The following is a 20,155-nucleotide window of genomic DNA, read 5'->3' on the forward strand; positions in this document are numbered from 1 at the left end:
CTCAGCTAGTTCTCTTTGGGGCATCTCCCCCTGCCTCCCCAGTGACAGGGAGGGTGGGGCAGGTCCCTCCTGGCAGTGCTGGGGCAGGATGCCCATCCCTGCTCATTCTTTGAAGGTTCCTTGTGAGTCTAGAGAGTAAGGGGCTAGCGAGGTGTCCTTGGCAGTGAAAAGTCCTGCTCCCCACCCACCCCGCCCCCGCCTGGCGTGGGAATCACTGATCAGAGCCGCCAGAGATGGCTCAGGGGGCACTGAATCGGGACCAGGGCCAAGCCCGCATAGCGCCTAGAGTGCCAGGGGAGATGTGGGCAGGAGGGGGGCTGGGGAATGCAGGGACATGTCAGAAAGGTTGACTCAGGGGTCAGATCTATAGCAGGGGGATATGATGGTAGTCCTGTGCCAGGACCAGGGCTACAGTGTGGGGATGTTCCTGTGCCACCATCATGTCTGTGGCTCTGGGGGACATGGTTGTGTCCCTGTGCCGGGATCAGGTCTATAGTGAGGGATGGGATGTGGTTGTCTCCTCACACCATGAGCAGGTCTATAGCGGGGGGCGGGATGTGGTTGTCTCCCTGTGCCAGGAGCAGGTCTATAGCAGGGGAGGAGGGGGGGAGGGGCAGGCGGTTGTCTCCCCACACCATGAGCAGGTCTGTAGTGGGGGGCAAGATGTGGTTGTCTCCCCACACCATGAGCAGGTCTATAGCAGGAGAATGCCGTTGCCTCTGTGCCCGGTCTACAGTGGGGGATGCAGTTGTGCCCCCTATGCAAGATCAGGGCTTTAGCGCGGGCCGAGTTCAGTACAGGGAGCTCTTGGCTCCTCGGCTCCAGGGAAGCAGTGCAGCCAGCCAGCCAATCCTTTCTGCTCCAGTTGTTGCACTGTACGAAGCCAAAGCCTTGCAAGGCTCTAGACCCGCACTCCATTTCACCCCCTTGTGCAGGGCCATGAGACACCCCCAGCTGGCTGCAGCTCCCCCAGCTGCATGGCTTCCCCTCCCTGGAATAGCCCAAACCTGCCCCCAGCCCCCCATTGATTCCTGCCGGGCGCAGCTGCTTGGGTAAAGCCTGCGGTGTGCCTCATTTCCCTTGCAAATCACAGGCCTAAGCAAAAGCACCTAATATCTCTCCTGTAATTACCTGGCTTAGAGAGGCATTTGTGCTGGAAATGTCAATAGAAGTGGCAGGCACTCGGCGCTCACATTTCCCCCTGGGGGGCCAGCCGGTCAGCCCCTAATCTCCCCCCCACACACACACATCCATTCACTCTCTGTGCAAAAGGGAGGAAGAGCTAGTACAGGATCCATATGCAACGCACCCATCCCAGACACAGGGTGTAACGCACATATGAACTATCACACACACACACAGGGTGTAGAGCACACATGCGTGGACTAACACAGACACTCATGGTGTTGCACACACATGCACACGCGTGATAAGCTCACACATACCACAGCCCCATGACAGCATGGAGAGTCCATGCAGGGACCCGATCTGGAGTACCTGGCACTGCAGCTTTCTGCTGCCCTGCAAACACTGTGAAAAAGACACCTTGTGTTTGAGGGGGGCTCTGCAGTCGCTAGCCAGGAGGTTCCCATAATACTTTGTCTACAGGCGACATCTCATCCATTTAACGTACACTGGGGGATGGGTCTGGAAAATGCAGCCTAGAGGCTGGCCGGGGGCAGGGTCGGCCTGGGGTGATTGGCTACAGGGTGTGTGGCTGGGCTTGGATGGAGAGATAGACAGATGCCATACGGCCGCAGGCCCTGGCCCCAGCAGGGCTGTGGTTGGCGCGAGCTGCGGGGGGCTGTGATCCATTTGTGGGCTCTCCAAGGGGAGGCCAGCAGTCAAGACGGGGTGGGGGGGGCACATGCCCAGGGATCCCAGGCCAGCTCCAGCCTCCACTGCAGCTAATTGTCTGGGAAATGACCCATTAGAGGCAGCACAAAGACATTAGGTCTCCTTAGTCTAGTCCTGCTCAGAATAGCAACCGCTGCCATATGTGAAGGGAGGCAGAGGCCGCACCTCTCCCTAGCCCCCATGTTGGGGGCATCTCCACCAGCCCTCCCAGCACCCCGATCTGCTGGGGGTCATCTCCTGGGAACAAACGTCCCCCCAGCCTCTGCCTCCCAACCCTTCCTCTCTCTCCCTTTTCAGCACACACGCTCCCACCCCCGAAAATCAGCCTGTGCACTCAGAGCACAATAATTGGGTCTCTGCTCTCAAACTCACTACTCTGCCGCTGTCCCCCCAAGCCCGAGCTACCAGCCCCCCCATCGCTGTCCCCCCAAGCCTCCCCAGCCACTGCGCCCCGACAGCCCCAGCTACCAGCCCCCCATCACTGTCTCCCCAGGCCTCCCCAGCCATTGCCCCCCGCCACAGCCACAGCTACCAGCCCCCAGACTCTGCCCCCTCAACTTCCAGGCTCACCATGGACTCCCCACACACTGCTCCCTCCCCATCATTCTCCCCAGCCACTGGGTCCCTTCCTGCTCCCTCACTGGGTCCCCATGGACGCCCCTACTGCAATCCCCATACCTCACAGGCACCTGCAGCCAACAAGCTCCCCCCTGCCCCAGAACCTAGGCCCACGATGGACTCTCAGCCACTGCCCCCTATGAGCCATCCCCAAACCACTGGGCTCCTCCTCACTGCTCCTTGCTTGGGCCCCACAAACACTGGGGCTCCCGCCTCCGCAGACCCCCTGAGCCACCAAGATCTCCACAGGCCACCAGCCATGTACCCGCCTTCCACCAGCCCCCAGAGCCTCCCACCCCTGAGATCACCCCTCTCCATAGCCCCCCACATTCTCCAGCCACCAGGACCACCTGTCTCTGGGCCCCTCCCAGCCATGTCTCTCTCTCTGCCCTTCTGAGCGAGGGGGGAGTGAGGCCACTAATGAGCCCCAGAGCTCCCATCACTGCAGTACTCCTGAATCTCTGCCGTTTCCATGGCAACCCTAATACCCAGCGCCCTCCCTCCACCAGCCTGATGCCTGCCCTCCAGATGAGAAGGGGGGATTAACCCCTTGCATGCTGCAGCTGCACAGGAGGAGGTAGGGCAGGGGAGAGGGGGGGTGTTCAACACTCACCCTACTGCTACCCCTATTAGACGCAATGCAGCCAATGGGCCCACCCAGCCAGGGATCCCTTCTGCCCCCCCACCCCCACCCCAGCTCAGACCTATGGGCCCATCCAGCCTGGGATCCCCTCTCCGCTCAGCACTAACATAGCCTGGAGACGGAACACCCTGCCACCCCCCAGCACAGGACAATCCCTGGCTGGAGGCAGGCGTTTCTTCCTGACCCCAGCGCCCATGCGCCCGCCCCAGGACAGTTCCCCAGTAACTCCTGTGCTGGTCAGAGTGGCTGCAGGGGAACCAGAAACACAGACCCCGCCCCCCAGAGGTGCTGGAACTAGGGGTGCTGCGGGGGCTGCTGCTGCACCCCCTGGCTTGAAGTGGGTTCCATTATAAACAGGGTTTGCAGTTTTGTTTAATGGCTCAGTGCCCCTGCTATACCAACTGTTCCAATGCCACTGGCACCTCCCGCCATTGGGGTGAAACACCAGACCACGCACCACGAGGCTGGACTAGGGGGCAAAGGCCCCAGCTCCTGTGCCCCACCCCCTGAGCCAGCCAGTCCCCTGCCCTGGGGGTGGGCCCCAGAGGCCCGTGTGCCATTCTCTGTAGAATGCCCTCTGTCACAAGCCCTGGCCTGTTGCACGTGCACACACATACACACACGTGCACACTCACACACGCTCCCTTATGGATCCTCTCACCCAAGAGAGTTCAGCTCTCAAACAGCTCTTTACAACAAACTGTATTTCCGCCTCATAAGGCTGGGAAGAGCAGCCTAATAAATTCCCCTCCCGTGTATTGCAGCCAGTCGGACGGAGCTGATGCTTGCTCTCTCTGTTCATCTCCCCCACCCCCGATTCCCAGGGAAATCGCTTTCGCTCGGCCCCGGAATTCAATTGCGCTGTGTCTATCGGCAACGCACGCGTTCTCCGTGTCATACTTCATGAATTACAAAGTGCTCTCTCTTCACGCCAGAGAGACTTGGTGCACAGAGCCCCCTGCGGCCCCCATCACAGCCCCCCCGTCCCCACAGCACTACTCTGGGATTGCAGTTGGAGCTACGAAATTACTGACTTTAGGGCAACATCTCATGGCATCTCCCCATTCCCCAAGGCATCAGCCCCAGGGGCCCTTCCAGCCTGGTATCCTCTGCCCCCGCCTCCCCAGATCAGCCCCATGGGCCCATCCAACGTGGTATCCCCTGCCCCCGCCTCCCCAGATCAGCCCCATGGGCCCATCCAACGTGGTATCCCCTGCCCCCGCCTCCCCAGATCAGCCCCATGGGCCCATCCAACGTGGTATCCCCTGCCCCCGCCTCCCCAGATCAGCCCCATGGGCCCATCCAACGTGGTATCCCCCACCCACGCTGATCAGACCCATGGGTCCATCCAGTCTGTCATCCCCCCTGCCAGCAGGTGTCAATATGGGTGCTTCTGAGAAAGAATGCTTAATTCCTGGATCCCCTGGGAAACACCACATGGGAGGCGGCAAGGCTCCTTTCTGAGTGCTGGAGATGATCCCCCAGTGCCCTGAAGCCTGGATTCAATTACCCAAGTGCCAACACCTGGCATCTCACTAAGCCAGGCCAGCTAGCGGAGGCTGCACTGGGAGTCATGAGTCTATCCCCAACTCTGGGAGGGCAGAGCGTCTAGTGTATAGAGCTGGGAGTCAGGACTCCTGGGTTCTAGCCCCAGCTCTGGGAGGGCAGTGCGTCTAGTGTATAGAGCTGGGAGTCAGGACTCCTGGGTTCTAGCCCCAGCTCTGGGAGGGCAGTGCGTCTAGTGTATAGAGCTGGGAGTCAGGACTCCTGGGTTCTAGCCCCAGCTCTGGGAGGGCAGTGCGTCTAGTGTATAGAGCTGGGAGTCAGGACTCCTGGGTTCTAGCCCCAGCTCTGGGAGGGCAGTGCGTCTAGTGTATAGAGCTGGGAGTCAGGACTCCTGGGTTCTAGCCCCAGCTCTGGGAGGGCAGTGCGTCTAGTGTATAGAGCTGGGAGTCAGGACTCCTGGGTTCTAGCCCCAGCTCTGGGAGGGCAGTGCGTCTAGTGTATAGAGCTGGGAGTCAGGACTCCTGGGTTCTAGCCCCAGCTCTGGGAGGGCAGTGCGTCTAGTGTATAGAGCTGGGAGTCAGGACTCCTGGGTTCTAGCCCCAGCTCTGGGAGGGCAGTGCGTCTAGTGTATAGAGCTGGGAGTCAGGACTCCTGGGTTCTAGCCCCAGCTCTGGGAGGGCAGTGCGTCTAGTGTATAGAGCTGGGAGTCAGGACTCAGGGGCTTTTTCACAGCTCTGTAACTACAACTTCCTTCCCAGGGGCTTAAACTCTCCAATGGTTACCAAGTCTGGAGCTGGGCTCAGCTCCACAGTGATGGGCATCTCAGATGGAGAACAGAGGCCGGCCTTTGGCTGGCGACAGATAGCAGATCGATGGAGAAGCACAAAGCCCATGGCATACTGGGCCCCATGGAGCTGCACATTCACTGTCTCTGTGGGCCGCAGGGCCTGTGAGGGTCTCAGGTTAGCTGGGGCTCTGGACAGTGACCCTGGCCTCCGAGAGCCGCAGCAAGCCACGTGGGGAGCAGCAATTAATTAATAAACCATCTGTGCGTGAGGCCCATAAATCCTTGGGCTGCTGTAACCTGGAGCGGGACACACCGTAAATAGTGTCACGACGCCATAACCATGGGCCCAAGCCGGGGCTGCCTTGATTAGCATATTAAACTGCACGCTTGAGTAATAATTAATGGGCGGGTTAATGCCATAAATCGCCTGCCGGCTGGGAATTCATGGAGACCACCAACTGTTTGCCAGAGGGATGGAAAGGAGGGCAACTGTCCTGCCAAGGATGGAGCAGACACCCAGATCCTGCCCACTGACGAGCTGGGTCTCCTGCTGTAAGCACTAGATACCCCTCCCAGAATTAGAATAGAACCCAGGAATCCTGGCTCTCACTAACCCCCATGCCCCTCCTAGAGCCAGGGACAGAACCCAGGAGTCCTGACTCTCAGCTCCCCCATCTCCTAGACTTTCAGTACATTCCCCCATTCCCTCCTGTCCCCCCCCCACACCCCATAGACTTGCAGTACATTCTCCCATTCCCTCCTGTCCCCCCCCCACACCCCATAGACTTGCAGTACATTCTCCCATTCCCTCCTGCCCCCCCCCACACCCCATAGATTTGCAGTACATTCTCCCATTCCCTCTCGTCCCCCCACCCTCACCCCAAGGCAGCCGGGTCACGCTTTCCAGGATTGTGTCTCCAGTCAGCTGTTGTCCTTTGGATTGTCTGTGTGTCCAGTGAGCCAGGACGGACAGACCAAAGTCCCCCGTCGCCCACTGGGGAGGAATCTGTCCTTGCTTTGATGTGCGTCCGCAAACCCTGCCTCCCCCTGCTCTCCCTGCTGGATACTGCAGGCTCAGCATCTGCCTGCTCGCTGGGGGAATTTGAGAGGCCGCTCTGCCAGAGCTTAATGACAGAGGAGCAGACAAGGGAGGGGGGGCACGTTGGCATGGCCAGGGAGATCCTCGCCTCCCTCTCTCTCCATCTCAGGGCGAGAGGGGCCTGGGGAACCCCCATCTGCATTATGGGGAAGGTGGCAGATGAGGAATGAAAGAGTGAGAGGACTGGAGAGAGTGGGGAGGTGGAAATGGAGGAGAGGAGGCAAGGGGGGGAGGGGGAGGGAGAGAAGGGGAGGGAATGAAAGGGAGAAGGAGGACAAGAGGGGAAGGAGACAAAGAAGGAATCCAAGGAGGGACTGAGAAGAGGGACTGGGGGAGGGGAAGGAAAATGGCAGAGAAAGGGAGGTGGTGAAGAAAGAAGGATGTGAAAGTGGAGTAAGAGAAAAGGACAGGAGAAAAGAGGAAGAGAGAGATGGAGACAAAGGAGCAACTGAAGGAAGGGGAAAAGAGAAAGGAGGGAGAGAAATCCTTGCAGGGATGGTGGGATGGGAGGAGGGGGCAGCGCCTGACCTGCACGCCCCGTGAGGCCCCATACGTGTGTGGGGGGGCCTTGCTGCATGGCACTAATCATGCACGGCTGGAGAGGTATCATGGGTCTGAAGGCTATATGGGGGGGAGATGATGTTAACCCCTTGCAGTCTTGAGGGTGCGTGATCTAAACACACACCTCCCAGCCTGAATGAGCACAAACCAGACAGGTTATATACACCTCCTTGCAGCACAGCGCCCCCTAGTGCCATGCTGGGGCCAGCGCTGACTGAGAGGAGACTGCCCCCTAGTGAGCTCCCCCATCCCCTAGCACCATGCTGGGGCACTGGGGTCAGAACTGACTCTGAGGGGACAGCACCCCCCTGTCCCTTCCCCCCTTCACCTCAGCACTGACCCACCAGGGAGAGTGCCCCCAGGGCTCAAGGGGAGGTCTCCCATCCAAGAACCGAACAAGGCCCCAGGCTGCTTAGCACAGACTCCCACCTTGCCAGGCTCTCAGGCCATTTCAGCACCAGGGCCAGCAGCGCCAGCAGCCCAAGGGAGAGAGCCCACCTCTGCTGCAGCTCCCCACGCCCAGCGCCCCCCTGCTTCACTTGGCCACAACTGCAGCTGTGGGGGGAGGGGAGGAGGGGGCAAGCAAAGCTGCAGGCAAAATCCACTGCCAAGCACAGTCTCCCTGAGTAACTGAATCCCCCTTGGCTCTGCAGAAACCTGCCCAGGCCTTTCACTCTCAGCCAGGCAGAGATGCTGGCAGCCTGGGGGCACCCGCCCTGTCAGAGGCAGGCAGGAGAGGGGGCAGTTTGCTCCAAAGAGGTGCTAGGGGGAGACCTACCATGGGCAGGCCGGGAGCCCCCCACAAGTGCACCTCCTCTCACACTAGTTCAGAGCAGGACCCACTGCTCACATCCAGCCCATGCCCGGTGGGGACTGGAGGACCCCTTGTACAGTCAGGTCATGGCGGGGCTGTCTGGGTCCTGAGCGCACACACCCTGCTGACCTGGCTAATCCAAGCTGAGCTCATCACTAGGCCCAGGCCTGGCTCATTAGCTAATGGGATGGACAGAGACTGGAATAACAGCAACACTGAAACAGGGCCAGGACCAGCGGATAGAACCCAGGAGTCCTGACTCCCAATGGCCCCCCTCTAACCATTAGATCTCCCACCCCTCCCTGAGCTAGCGATAGAACCCAGGAGTCTTGGCCCCCCAGCCCCGATCCAGTCCACCAGACCCCTCCTCAGGCAGGAGATAATCCTGCCACCTGGGCAGGGGGAACTGATGCATTAAACGGTGGGGCGCTCTGGACATGATGGAGAAGGCCAGGGGTGTGGGGATCGGGGGGGTGGGGGGCTGGCAGGACACCCCAATGTGGTGATCCTAGCCCAATGCCCCACTCTCCAAAGGCTACCCGCGGGCGGGGGTGGGAGTTCAGTTCTCCCAGCAGCCACCAAGCACCAGTCAGCCAGCTGGGCAGCCCAGGTGTTACATAATGTGCAGGGTGGGGAGCGCTACCTACTTATCGCACGTGTGTGTGTGTGTGTGTGTGTGTGTGTGTGTGTGTGTAGGGGGGAACGACAGGCAGCCCCCCCCACCCCCCACGGGTCTCTTTTTTCATCCCTCCCTTCATCTCCATCCCTCATTCCTTTTGCTTCTTCTTTCACCCCTCGCTCTCCTTCCTTCCGTCCCCTCCCTTTCTACTTCCCTCCACCCCCTGGCTTCAACAGGATGCAACTGTGAGCCAAGCACTGAACAGACCACATAATCCATTCCCAGAGGCTGGGGGGGATCTACCCCTTCCCCCAATGGCACAGCCTCCCCTCACCAGTACCTACCCCCCACCAGCTGGGAGCACACGCCAGCTTCTAGGGATCCAGGGAGTCAAGGATGGGGGGTCCAGCAACCAACAGGATGTGTTCTAGTGGGGGGATGGGACCCAGGACTCCTGGGTTCTATCCCCAGCTCTGGGAGGGGGGTGGGATCTAGGGGGTCAGAGGAGGGGGGACTGGGTTCTATCCCTGGATCTAATAGGGCAAGTCTCTTCCCCTCTCTGTGCCTCAGTTTCCTCCTCTATACAATGGAGTTAATGATACCTACCCCCCGCTGGCAGGTGTGAGTTAGCTCATTTCCCTCCCCCCGTGCTCCCCCACACTCCCCCTCCCCAGTGCTCCTCTCACACTCACCCCCATCCCCACACCTGACCCCAGCATTCCCCCACACTCCCCCCTCCCCAGCGCTCCCCCACACTCCCCCTCCCCAGTGCTTCCCTCACCTGACCCCAGCATTCCCCCACACTCTCCCCTCCCCAGCGCTCCCCCACACTCCTCCTCCCCAGTGCTCCCCTCACACTCACCCCATCCCCACACCTGACCCCAGCACTCCCCCCAACTCCTCCCCCCAGTGCTCCCCTCACACTCACCCCATCTCCACACCTGATCCCAGAACTCCCCCACACTCCCCTCTCCCCAGTGCTCCCCTCACACTCACCCCCATCCCCACACCTGATCCCAGTGCTCCCCTCACACTCACCCCCCATCCCCACACCTGACCCCAGCACTCCCCCACTCTTCCCCCTCCCCAGTGCTCCCCTCACCCCATCCCCACACCTAACCTCAGTGATCCCCCACACTCCCCTTCCCCAGTACTCCCCTCACCCCCATCCCCACACCTGACCCCAGCGCTCTCCCACACTCACCCTCCCCAGTTCTCCCCTCACCCCATCCCCACATCTGACCCCAGTGCTCCCCCACACTCCTTCCTCCCCAGTGCTCCCCTCACGCTCACCCCCCATCCCCACACCTGACCCCAGCACTCCTCCACGCTTCCCCCTCCCCAGTGCTCCCCTCACACTCACCCCCATCCCCACACCTGACCCCAGTGCTCCCCTCACACTCACCCCCATCCCCACACCTGATCCCAGTGCTCCACCACACTCCCCCTCCCCAGTGCTCCCCTCACGCTCACCCCCCATCCCCACACCTGACCCCAGTGCTCCCACCCAAAAACACCTCCCCCACACCCCCATCCCCACACCTGACCCCAGCATTCCCCCGCACTCCCCCTCCCCACTGCTCCCCTCACACTCACCCCCATCCCTACAGCTGACCGCAGCATGCACCCCCTCTGCCCACACACTCCCATCTCACCCCACCGCCAGAGTGGGGCTGGGCACAGCTGGCACAACCCCCCGCAAACCCACGCTTCAGCTCACTTGCTCAGAGAGTATGAAGCTTTGGGGGCACTGCCCTGCAAATGGGGGGGGGGAATTGTGCTGGGGGGAGGGGACAATTGGGGGACAGAGGGGAATGAGAGGAGTTTGCCAGGGCTCAGCTGGTGGTGAGTGGGGCTGAAACAGATGCTAATGTGGGGAAGGGGTACTGGCCAGGAGGAGCAGGGGGCTCCCCCAGCCCCAATCCATGTTCCGAGTGTATGAGGGCTCAGGCAGGCAACCAGCACCATGTGGGGCATAGCAACCTCTAGACCAGGGGTGGGCAAACTATGGCCCGAGGGCCACATCTGGCCCTCCAGACATTTTAATCCGGCCCTCGAGCTCCCGCTGGGGAGCAGGGTCTGGGGCTTGCCCCACTCCACATGTGCCGTGGCTCTGCATGGCTCCCAGAAGCAGAGGCGTGTCCCCACTGTAACTCTTATATGTAGGGGCAGCCAGGGGGCTCCGCACATTGCCCCCACCCCAAGTGCCGCCCCCTAGCTCCCATTGGCTGGGAACTGCAGCCAATGGGAGCTGCAAGGGCAGCGCCTGTGGATAGGGCAGCATGCAGAGCCGCCTAGCCACGCCTCCGCATAGGAGCCAGAGGGGGGACATGCTGCTGCTTCCAGGAGCTGCTTGAGGTAAGCACCGCCCAGAGCCTGCACCCAACCCCCTCCCATGCCCCAACCCCCCCTCGCACCCTCTGAACTCCTCAGTCCCAGCCCGGAGCACCCTCCTTCACCCCCAACGCTTCATCTTCAGCCCCACCCCAGAGCCTGCATCCCCAGCTAGAACCCCCACCCTCCCCACACCCCCCAACCTGCTGTCCCAAACTGGAGCCCCCTCCTGCACCCTGAACTCCTCATTTCTGGCCACACTCCAGAGCTCCCACCCCCAGCTGGAGCCCTCCCACACCCCAATGCCCAATTTTGTGAGCATTTATGGCCCACCATACAATTTCCATACCCAGATGTGGCCCTCGGGCCAAGAAGTTTGCCCACCCCTGCTCTAGACACAGGAGCAGAGTTTGATCAGGGTCAGTGCAGCAACCAGCAGTGCCCCCCCCAGGTTTGAGATCTGAGATGAGTGTGCCTTTCTCAGCTTGGGCACCCAGTAAAGACGACGCACTGATGGCAGGACCCTCCCCGCTTTCCTCCCCCTACCCACAACATAAGTTTGCCAGGGGTCAGGTATGGAACAGACCATGCATTGACAACAGGCCCCTCCCCACCATTCCCACCCCCTCACCCGTAACACACATTTGTCAGGGCTCAGCAAAAGTGCCAAGGAACCTACAATACAGCTCCCCACCCTCAAGATCTGAGACAAGTTTGCCGGGACTCAGCTATACAGACCAGAGGGGATGCATTGACCCCACGACCCGCACTCAACCTGTGATACAAGTTTGCTAGGACTCAGCTAGCAATGCCAGCAGGGCGGGGATGAGTTGAAAAGTTGATCAGGCACAAGAAGTTCTCTTCATGACACTCCAGCAATGCCTGGCTGGGGCCCCTCCCCTGCCCTGGCTGAAGCAGTGGGGGGTTGGGGACAGGGATGGGAGGGAGGAGGGGCATGTGGGGTGGTGTGGAAGAGCAAGATCAGGAGAGGGAAGGAACCCTGGGGAAGGGGAGCAGGATTCACCAATGACAGGAAGGACTGGAGAGCTACACGGGGAGAGGGAGCCACTGGGGAGGCGGGAGGAGGAGATACTGAGAGGGGAAAGAGCACGGGGTACTGGGGGATGCATTGTGAGGGGAGGGAGGTACCATGAATGGAGGGAGGGGAGGAGAGGAAGAGGATACCAAGAGGGGAGGGGATACTAGAAGAGGGGAAGAGGGAGAGAGGGGACACGGGGAGGGAAGAGGGGAGGTAGGGAATACTGAGGGAGAGAGACCATGAGGAGCAGGGCTGCATGCCACATGGGGAAGGAGAGAGGGATGCCAGTAGGTAAGGGGCCTCACCTACTATGGGCGATGCAGGTAAGGAAGGCTGTGTGGTTCATGGCAAGAGGCACTATGTGTGTGGGGGGGAGGATGGGATACTGAGGGAAGGAAAGGTGGGATACCATGGAGGAAGGGGGATGCTCAATTACCATGCCCACTGTAGGTGAGGAAAGGTGTGTGGTGGATGGCGAAGGATGCTGTGTGGGGGAGGAAGGGATATCGATAAGGGGGGAGGAAGCAGATAGCAGAGAGGATGCCAGGGTGGAGGGGTCCTCACCTACCATGGCTGCCATGGGTGAAGAAGGGCACGTGTCCGAGGATTATGGGCAATGTGCAGGAGATAGAAAGGAGGGGATACCAGGGAACATTATGGGGGGGAAGGAGGAGGGGATACCAAAGGGGATACCAGGAAGGTTACGGGGGGGGGGAAAGAAGGAGGGGATACCAGGGAAGGTTATGGGGGGGAGAAGGAGGGGATACCAGAGAGGATACCAGGGAAGGTTATGGGGGGCGTGGAGAAGGAGGGGATACTGGAGGGAATACCAGGGAAGGTTATGTGGGGGAAGAAGGAGAGGATACCGGAGGGGATACCAGAGGAAGGAAGAGTCTCTGCCATGCCTGCCATGGGTGAGGAAAGGTATGCAGTTGATGGCAATGGGCACTGTGCAGGGGGTCAGATGGTATGTGGAGGAGGCAGAAGAGCATATAGGGGGATACCAGGGGGAAAGAGAGGACATCAGTGGGGAGGAAGGAGGGGATACTGGAAGGAAGGAAGAGTCCCAACTTACTGTGGCCACCATGGGTGAGGAAGGGCCTGTGGTTGACGGCGATGGGCACTGTGTGGGTGCTGGGAAGGAGGGGATACTGGAGGATATCAAGGGAGGAAGGATGGTATGAGAAGGAAGGAGAAGGCTATACTGGGGAATACCAGGGGAAGGAGGGCTATCAGAGGGGAGTGTGGAGGAGATACTAGAAGAGAAGGGTCCCTACTTACTGTGGCCACGGTGAGTGAGGAAGGTGATGTGACCGACAGCAATGGGCACCATGAGAAATCTGAGAAGGAGGTGATACCAGGGAGGAAGAGGATACCAGGAGGAGAGAGGAGGGAATATTGGGGGAAATATGGATACTGGGGAGAGAGGAGGAGAAGGAAAACAGGGAGATGGGGCTACTGGGAAGGAGAGAGGAGGGAATACAGGGGAGGGAAGAGGACGTACCAGGGGAAGAGTGGCGGAGAGAGGAAAGGATACCTGGTGGGTATGGGGGGAGGGAGTTGGGGATATCAGGGGAGAAGATACTGGGGAAGAAATAGGGTAGGGAGAAGGTGGATATGGGGAGAAGATAGAGGATACCAAGGAAAGAGTAGATAAGAGAAGAAGGGATACCAGGGGAAGAGTAGGGGAGGGAGGAGGGATACCTGGTGGATTTGGGAGAGGAGAAGGGGATACCAGGGAGGGAAGAGGGGAACCTGGTGGCTATGGGGAGAAGAGGGGATACCAGGGAGGGAGGGAGGGATACTGAGGAAGGAAAAGGGGAGGGAGAAGGGGATACCTGAAGGATATGGGGGACAGAATGGAATATCAGGGGGATACCTGGAGAAGAGTAGGGGAGGGAGAAGGGCACATCAGGTGCATATGAGGGGGAGAATAGAGAATATCAAGGAAGGACTAGGGAAAGGAGGAGGGGATATTGGGAGGAAGGAGGAGAGGGATGAGAGGTACCTGGTGGATATGGGGAGGAGTAGGGGATACCAGGGGAGGGAGGAAGGGGCTACTGAGGAAGGAAGAGGAGAAGGAGGAGGGGATACCTGTTGAATATTGGGGGAGTAGGGGATATCAGGGAAACAGGAGGGGAGGGAGGTGGGGATATCTGGATATTGGGGGAGTAGGGGATACCAGGGGAGGAAGGGGGGATGCAGGGATACCTGGTGGATATTGGGGGAGTAGGAGATACCGGGGGAGGAGGAAGGAAGGGAGATGGGGATACCTGGTGGATATTGGGGGAGTAGGGGATACCCAGGGAGGGATGAGGGGGGAGGGGATACCTGGTGGATATGGGGGACAGTAGGAGATATTGGGGAAGGAGTTGGGGATACTAGGGGATACCACGGAGAGAGAAGGAGATATTGGGAGGAAAGAGGGGATATCTGGGGAGGGTCCCCACTTACCATGGCCGCCACGGGTGAGGAAGGGCGTGCGGTTGATGGCGATGGGCACCGTGCCGTGCTTGTTGTGGAAATGGTGCACGTGGTGTGTGGTGCTGAGGCTGGAGGACACTCGTGCCGCCCCAGCTGGCCCAGCCAGAGCCGCCAGCACCGCGGCCACGAGCACAGCCCATGGCACCCCCTGCCCTGCGCCCCCACCCCTGCTCCTCCTCCTCATGGCGCAGGGCGCCGGAGAGGGGCAGGCGGCCCCCAGGGGAGTCACGGTGTCAGATCCCAGGCACGACGCCGTCCATACCGCGGGTTTGCTCGGCGATGGGAGAAAAACACCCCTCAAATCACCAAAAATCCACCTGGCAAAAAATACCGAAAAGTGGGGGGGGAGGAGGGGATGAAAAATTGTTAACCCCCACCTCAAAAAAAAAATCCAAAGTGCCAAAAAAATAAACTCCGGGGTCAGATCCACGGATAGATGGCCGACGGCTCAGGACTCCTCTCCTCTCCTCCCCCGCCTCCACTTCCACACTCCTTGATTCACAGAGAAGTCCCCATCCTTCAGTATCCGGCGGCAGCACTGTACATCCAGCTTCCCCTGGGAGGGGAGGACGGGAGTGGGGTGAGGGGGGTGGGGAAGCATCAAAGGGTCCCCAACATCCAGGGAAAGGAGGAATGAGAGAAAAAAGCCAGAGGACAAGTGCAAAAAAAAATTGAAATAAATGAGGAAAGGATGGGTTTCAATTAGAGTCGTGCATCATCCTTCAAGGGGGGCAGGATGGAGGGATGGAGACAGACAGGAGAAGGAAGAGAAGAAAATAACTGAATGAGAAAAGGCGAGGGAAGGCTGTGAAGAGGAAAAAAGCCTCTGAATTCAGGGCAGGGACATGGAGCCGAGGAGGTGGCAGGCGAGCGATGGCTGGGGCGAAGGATTGCCGATGGAGGGGGCCGGCGAAGGAGAGATGGGGGTAAGAATTGCCGATGGAGGGGGGCCGGCGAAGGAGAGGAAAGAAAAGGATGAAGGCGAAGGCAGTGCGCGGAGAGCGAGAGCGAGGGGGGGAGCCGAGTGGAATGGCACAGCGCTCGCTGGAGTGTGCTGCAGAGGAGAGGGACGGCTGGAAGGAGGGAGCCAAGAAGGGGGGTCGGTGGAGGGAGGGAGGGGATGGGGGGAGGACCAGAGCACCGAATCGCTCCGAAATCTAATGACAGCGTTTCCAAGCTCCTTAATTCATTGCACCTGGCACCCCCCCCAAGGCTGCTGAATTACTGAGGCTCCCCCCCCAGCCCTCCTTGCTGTCAAAGGGAGGGAGAGCTTGCGAGATCTCTTTACAGATGCAGCGCTCTCCTCCCTGATCTCTTTCTCGCTCCCTCGCTCCCCAGCTCTCCTCCATCTTCAATTCTTCCCCCGACCCCTAGCAGCAGCAGCAGCAGGCTGGAGTCCACCCCCTCCCTGAGACCAGAACTGACCCCCTGTATTTTCACCCCCAGACAGCAGGACTGACCCCCTGTATCTTCATTGCTCCCCATTCTGGACCCCCACCCCTTTGCCTTTTGGGCAAGATTGGGATGCAATCTACAGACTGAGTCCAGGCGCAACATACCCCCAACACCTGATTATTTACCCACTCACCGCTCCAAACTCTGTAGGAGAGAGAGACCCCCCCAAACTGCCCTTCCCCCACTCAAAGTGATCATATCCCCACACACAGTTTCTTCCCCCCAATTGCCTTGCTCCCCTGCTTTGAGATTCTGCACCCCCCCACACCCCATGCACACAGAGACACAAAGGTGCACACACACACACGCACACACAGGCATACACACACACACAGAGGCTTGCGCAAACACACACACAGGCACACGCACACACAGGTGTGTGCACACACACGCAGGCGTTCAAACACAAGCACAATGTTTTCTCCAGAGCAGTTTGCTTTTTTCCCCAGCTAGAGATTGTGTTGGGGGGGGGGGATCACTGACATATTTAAATACTGTACACTGGAGGTGGGAGCTGGGGGGGAGGCTGTTTTTCTCCCCATAGCCCAAGGCTAATGAAAAATCTGACTGAGATAAAAATCCAGGAGGCTGTGTGATCAGAGGAGCCCAGCACGGGGTGGGTGGGGGGAGGGCTGAGCACAGGCATCTCCAGCCAACCCCCTGCCCAGGGAATTTGCTCACTGGAGGAGGCCAGGATGGGAGCAGCTGGGAGCTCCCCCCACAGCCACAGGGCTCCTGTGCTGTGTCCCACAGTGCCCCCTGCTGGGACTGGAGTAGCTGTGAGCTCCCCCCAACAAGCACACCCACCCCACCCCCCACAGCACCCCCTGTGGGAGGGGCCAGGGCTGGAGTAGGCGGGAGCTCCCCCCACAGCCAGCCCTGCTCCCCACAGCACCCCCTGTGGGAGGGGCCAGGGCTGGAATAGGCGGGAGCTCCCCCCCCAGCCAGCCCTGCTCCCCACAGCACCCCCTGTGGGAGGGGCCAGGGCTGGAGTAGGCGGGAGCTCCCCCCCCAGCCAGCCCCACTCCCCACAGCGCCCCCTGTGGGAAAGACGAGGCAGCACAAGGCTGGGATTTCAGTGCAGCCCTGGCTTTGCTGATCGATCTTTGGCAAAGGTCACTGGCCTCCTGCCGTGTTTGTGGGGGACGCTGTGCAAACACCCAGCAGGCAGAGGCCTCGGGCAGCAGGGGCTGGGGCGGGCTGGGCTGACAAAGCCCGACATAGGAGCCCCATGCAGGGGCTGGGGGACGAGGATCAGACTCGCCGAGCTCAGGGACGGGGGCTGGACGGGCTGCATGTGGAGCCAGGCTGCTGAGCCCAGGATTTATTTAGCACTGGATCCATGGTGATCAGAGCCGGATGCTGCTGTGTGTCCAGAGCGGGGTTGGGGGAGCAGGCAGGAGAGTGAACCCCACTCACACACAGCTCCCCGCCAATGTATCCCCACTGCCAATGTACCCCCAATGTACCACCCTTACTACACTCAGCCCCCCACCAGTGCACCCCCACTGCCAATGTACCCCCCTTACTACACACAGCCCCCCATCAATGCACCCCCACTGCCAATGTACCCCAATGTACCCCCCTTACTACACACAGCCCCCATCAATGCATCCCCCACTGCCAATGTACCCCCAATGTACCACCCTTACTACACTCAGCCCCCCACCAGTGCACCTCCCACCACCAATGTACCCCCAATGTACCCCCCTTACTACACACAGCCCCCCATCAATGCACCCCCACTGCCAATGTACCCCCCTTACTACACACAGCCCCCCATCAATGCACCCCCACTGCCAATGTACCCCCAATGTACCCCCCTTACTACACACAGCCCCCATCAATGCATCCCCCACTGCCAATGTACCCCCCTTACTACACACAGCCCCCCATCAATGCACCCCCACTGCCAATGTACCCCCTTACTACACACAGCCCCCCATCAATGCACCCCCACTGCCAATGTACTCCCCTTACTACACACAGCCCCCAACCAATGCATCCCCCACTGCCAATGTACCCCCCTTACTACACACAGCCCCCCATCAATGCACCCCCACTGCCAATGTACCCCAATGTACCCCCCTTACTACACACAGCCCCCCATCAATGCACCCCCACTGCCAATGTACCCCCAATGTACCCCCCTTACTACACTTAGCCCCCCACCAGTGCACCTCCCACCGCCAATGTACCCCAATGTACCCCCCTTACTACACACAGCCCCCCATCAATGCACCCCCACTGCCAATGTACCCCCTTACTACACAGCCCCCCACCAATGCATCCCCCACTGCCAATGTACCCCCACCAATGTACCCCCCTTAGTACACACAGCCCCCCACCAGTGCACCTCCCACCGCCAGTGTACCCCCACCAATGTACCCCCCCAGTACACACAGCCCCGCACCACCAATGTACCCACACCCTGATCACCTCACACAGCCCCCCCACTGCCAATATACCTCTTAGTACATGCAGCCCCCCACTACACACACAGCCCCCTCACTGCAAGTGTGACCCCTCCAAAGCTAGAGAGTCCACGCTTTGGGAAGGGGGATGTGCATATAGAAGGGGGGTTGGCATACTGGGCACTCAGCAGCAGGGGAGGGGTGAAAATATGTGGCACACTGTGGGGCTCAGCAGTGCGGGAAGGGCTGGGTCTCAAGGTTGGGGGGCGAGAGAAGGATCAGGAAATGGGGGATCAAGCCTCTTTTTGGGGCTGAGGAGGGGGAACAAGCTTCCTGCAGAATAGCCAAGACCTGTAGTGGTTGGATTATCCCCCCATCCCTCTCATCCGACACACCCTTGTCCCCTAGCACCCTCCCCCCAGCTGAAGGGGGGAGCTGTATTCTATTTGCCAGCCCTACCTGCTGCCAGCCCTCCCTGGGAGCTTCCCCCCACAGCCAGTGCTCCTGCCCCGCTCCCTAGAGCGCCCCCTGCTGGGAATGGCCAGTGGAAATGTCAGATGAAATGCCCAGGAAGGAAGGTCTTTTCAGTTCCCAGCTGGGACTCCAATGCTGTGAACTTCCCTGTGGCAGTGCCCCCAGCTGGGACTCCGTCCTTCACGCCCTCTGGTGCCATGTCAGAGTATGTGCAGGGGGCGGGGGGATGGCTGGCCTACCGGCAGCTCACCACCTCTCCCTAATGAAGGCAGCTGAGCTCACCAGCCCAGTGGTGGTAAATCACCAGCGATGAGCTCATCCTGCCATGATGTCACACCCCTCCCCAGCTGGGCCAGGAGGGGGGTGGGGTGCCAGCGCTCAGGGGAGACGGGAGGGTGGGGTAAGGGGGTGGGGACTTATCGGCAAAGGCAGCAGATGGGCAGGTGGATGTAAGGTACTAGGCCAGAGGTTCCCAAACTGCTGGAGAAACATTTGGGGAGCCGTGGTGGGGTTCAGGCCAGCCCCCTGGGGGGCAGTAAGGGAGCACAACCAGCTCTGCTCCAGCCCCGCCCCCAGACCCATCCCCAGCTCTGGCCCCAGCCTTGGCCCCCATGTCCGTGTCCCCCTCCCCCACCCCAGAGCTGCAGCGCTGCTCCCAGCCCCAGCTCCGGGAGGAGGGGGGCACAGATGGGGGAAGGGGGGGTGTGAATCTCAAAAGTTTGGGGACCACTGTACGTGGGGGTATTGGACAAGGGGCAATGGCAAGATAGGTGTAACGGGGTGCCCAAGGGTCCCTAGCCCTGTTCTGCTGGTGCCCCTTAATCCCAATCCGGCCCCTGGCTAGCCCCATCCCAGACTTCACGCACCTCAGTCCCGACCCACAGCCCCGGCTAGCCCAGCCCAGGACTCCACGCCCCTCAATCCTGATCCGCAGCCCCCGGCTAGCCCAGCCCAGGACTCCACGCCCCTCAATCCTGATCCGCAGCCCCCGGCTAGCCCAGCCCAGGACTCCACGCCCTGCCCAAGCTCCACCAGTGCCCCTCAATCCCGACCCGCAGCCCCCAGCTAGCCCCTCCCCCAGAGCACCAAGACAGACCGCGCTGCGGTTCTGTGACAAGAACCAGCTGGCCGAGGCTTCTCAAACTCACTCCATGTCTGCCCGAGGCCAGGAGGATAAAGCCCATTGCCCCACCATTAGCCCCCCCCCCACACACACACACCAGGGCCAGGAGGGGGCGGTCAGCCCTGCTAAACCATGGCTCATGGGCAGCACAGCTAAACAAACAAGGAATATTTCCCATCTGGCCGTTTCCACCCGATGCAGCCGTCTCCCTAGACCCTGAGTGCACGGCCGCCCTCCCGGTCACTGCTCCCGTGGGCTGAGCAGGGCCTGGGCGAGCCAGTGCTGGAGTTGGACAGGGCCATGGAGAGGACCCTGACCCACGGCACTC

The 20,155-nt window shown here is 60.2% G+C and overlaps 1 protein-coding gene across 3 annotated transcripts in view; it reads right to left on the reverse strand.

Annotated features, from left to right (window-relative positions):
• The window catches only part of NRXN2 (neurexin 2), a 369,827-nt gene that overhangs the window by 116,141 nt on the left and 233,531 nt on the right, over positions 1-20,155 (reverse strand). For 2 of the 3 annotated variants that reach the window (XM_045024467.1, XM_045024466.1), the window contains exon 1: positions 14,332-15,424. The exons of the other annotated variant lie outside the window; for it this stretch is intronic. In XM_045024467.1, the coding sequence (XP_044880402.1) occupies positions 14,332-14,545 (214 nt within the window). In that variant the 5' untranslated portion in view covers positions 14,546-15,424. Of the gene's footprint in view, positions 1-14,331; positions 15,425-20,155 lie in introns of those variants that run through there. 3 annotated transcript variants of the gene reach the window in all.

This window comes from Mauremys mutica, chromosome 7, assembly GCF_020497125.1.
Source record: "Mauremys mutica isolate MM-2020 ecotype Southern chromosome 7, ASM2049712v1, whole genome shotgun sequence".
Taxonomy (NCBI): Eukaryota; Metazoa; Chordata; order Testudines; family Geoemydidae; genus Mauremys; species Mauremys mutica.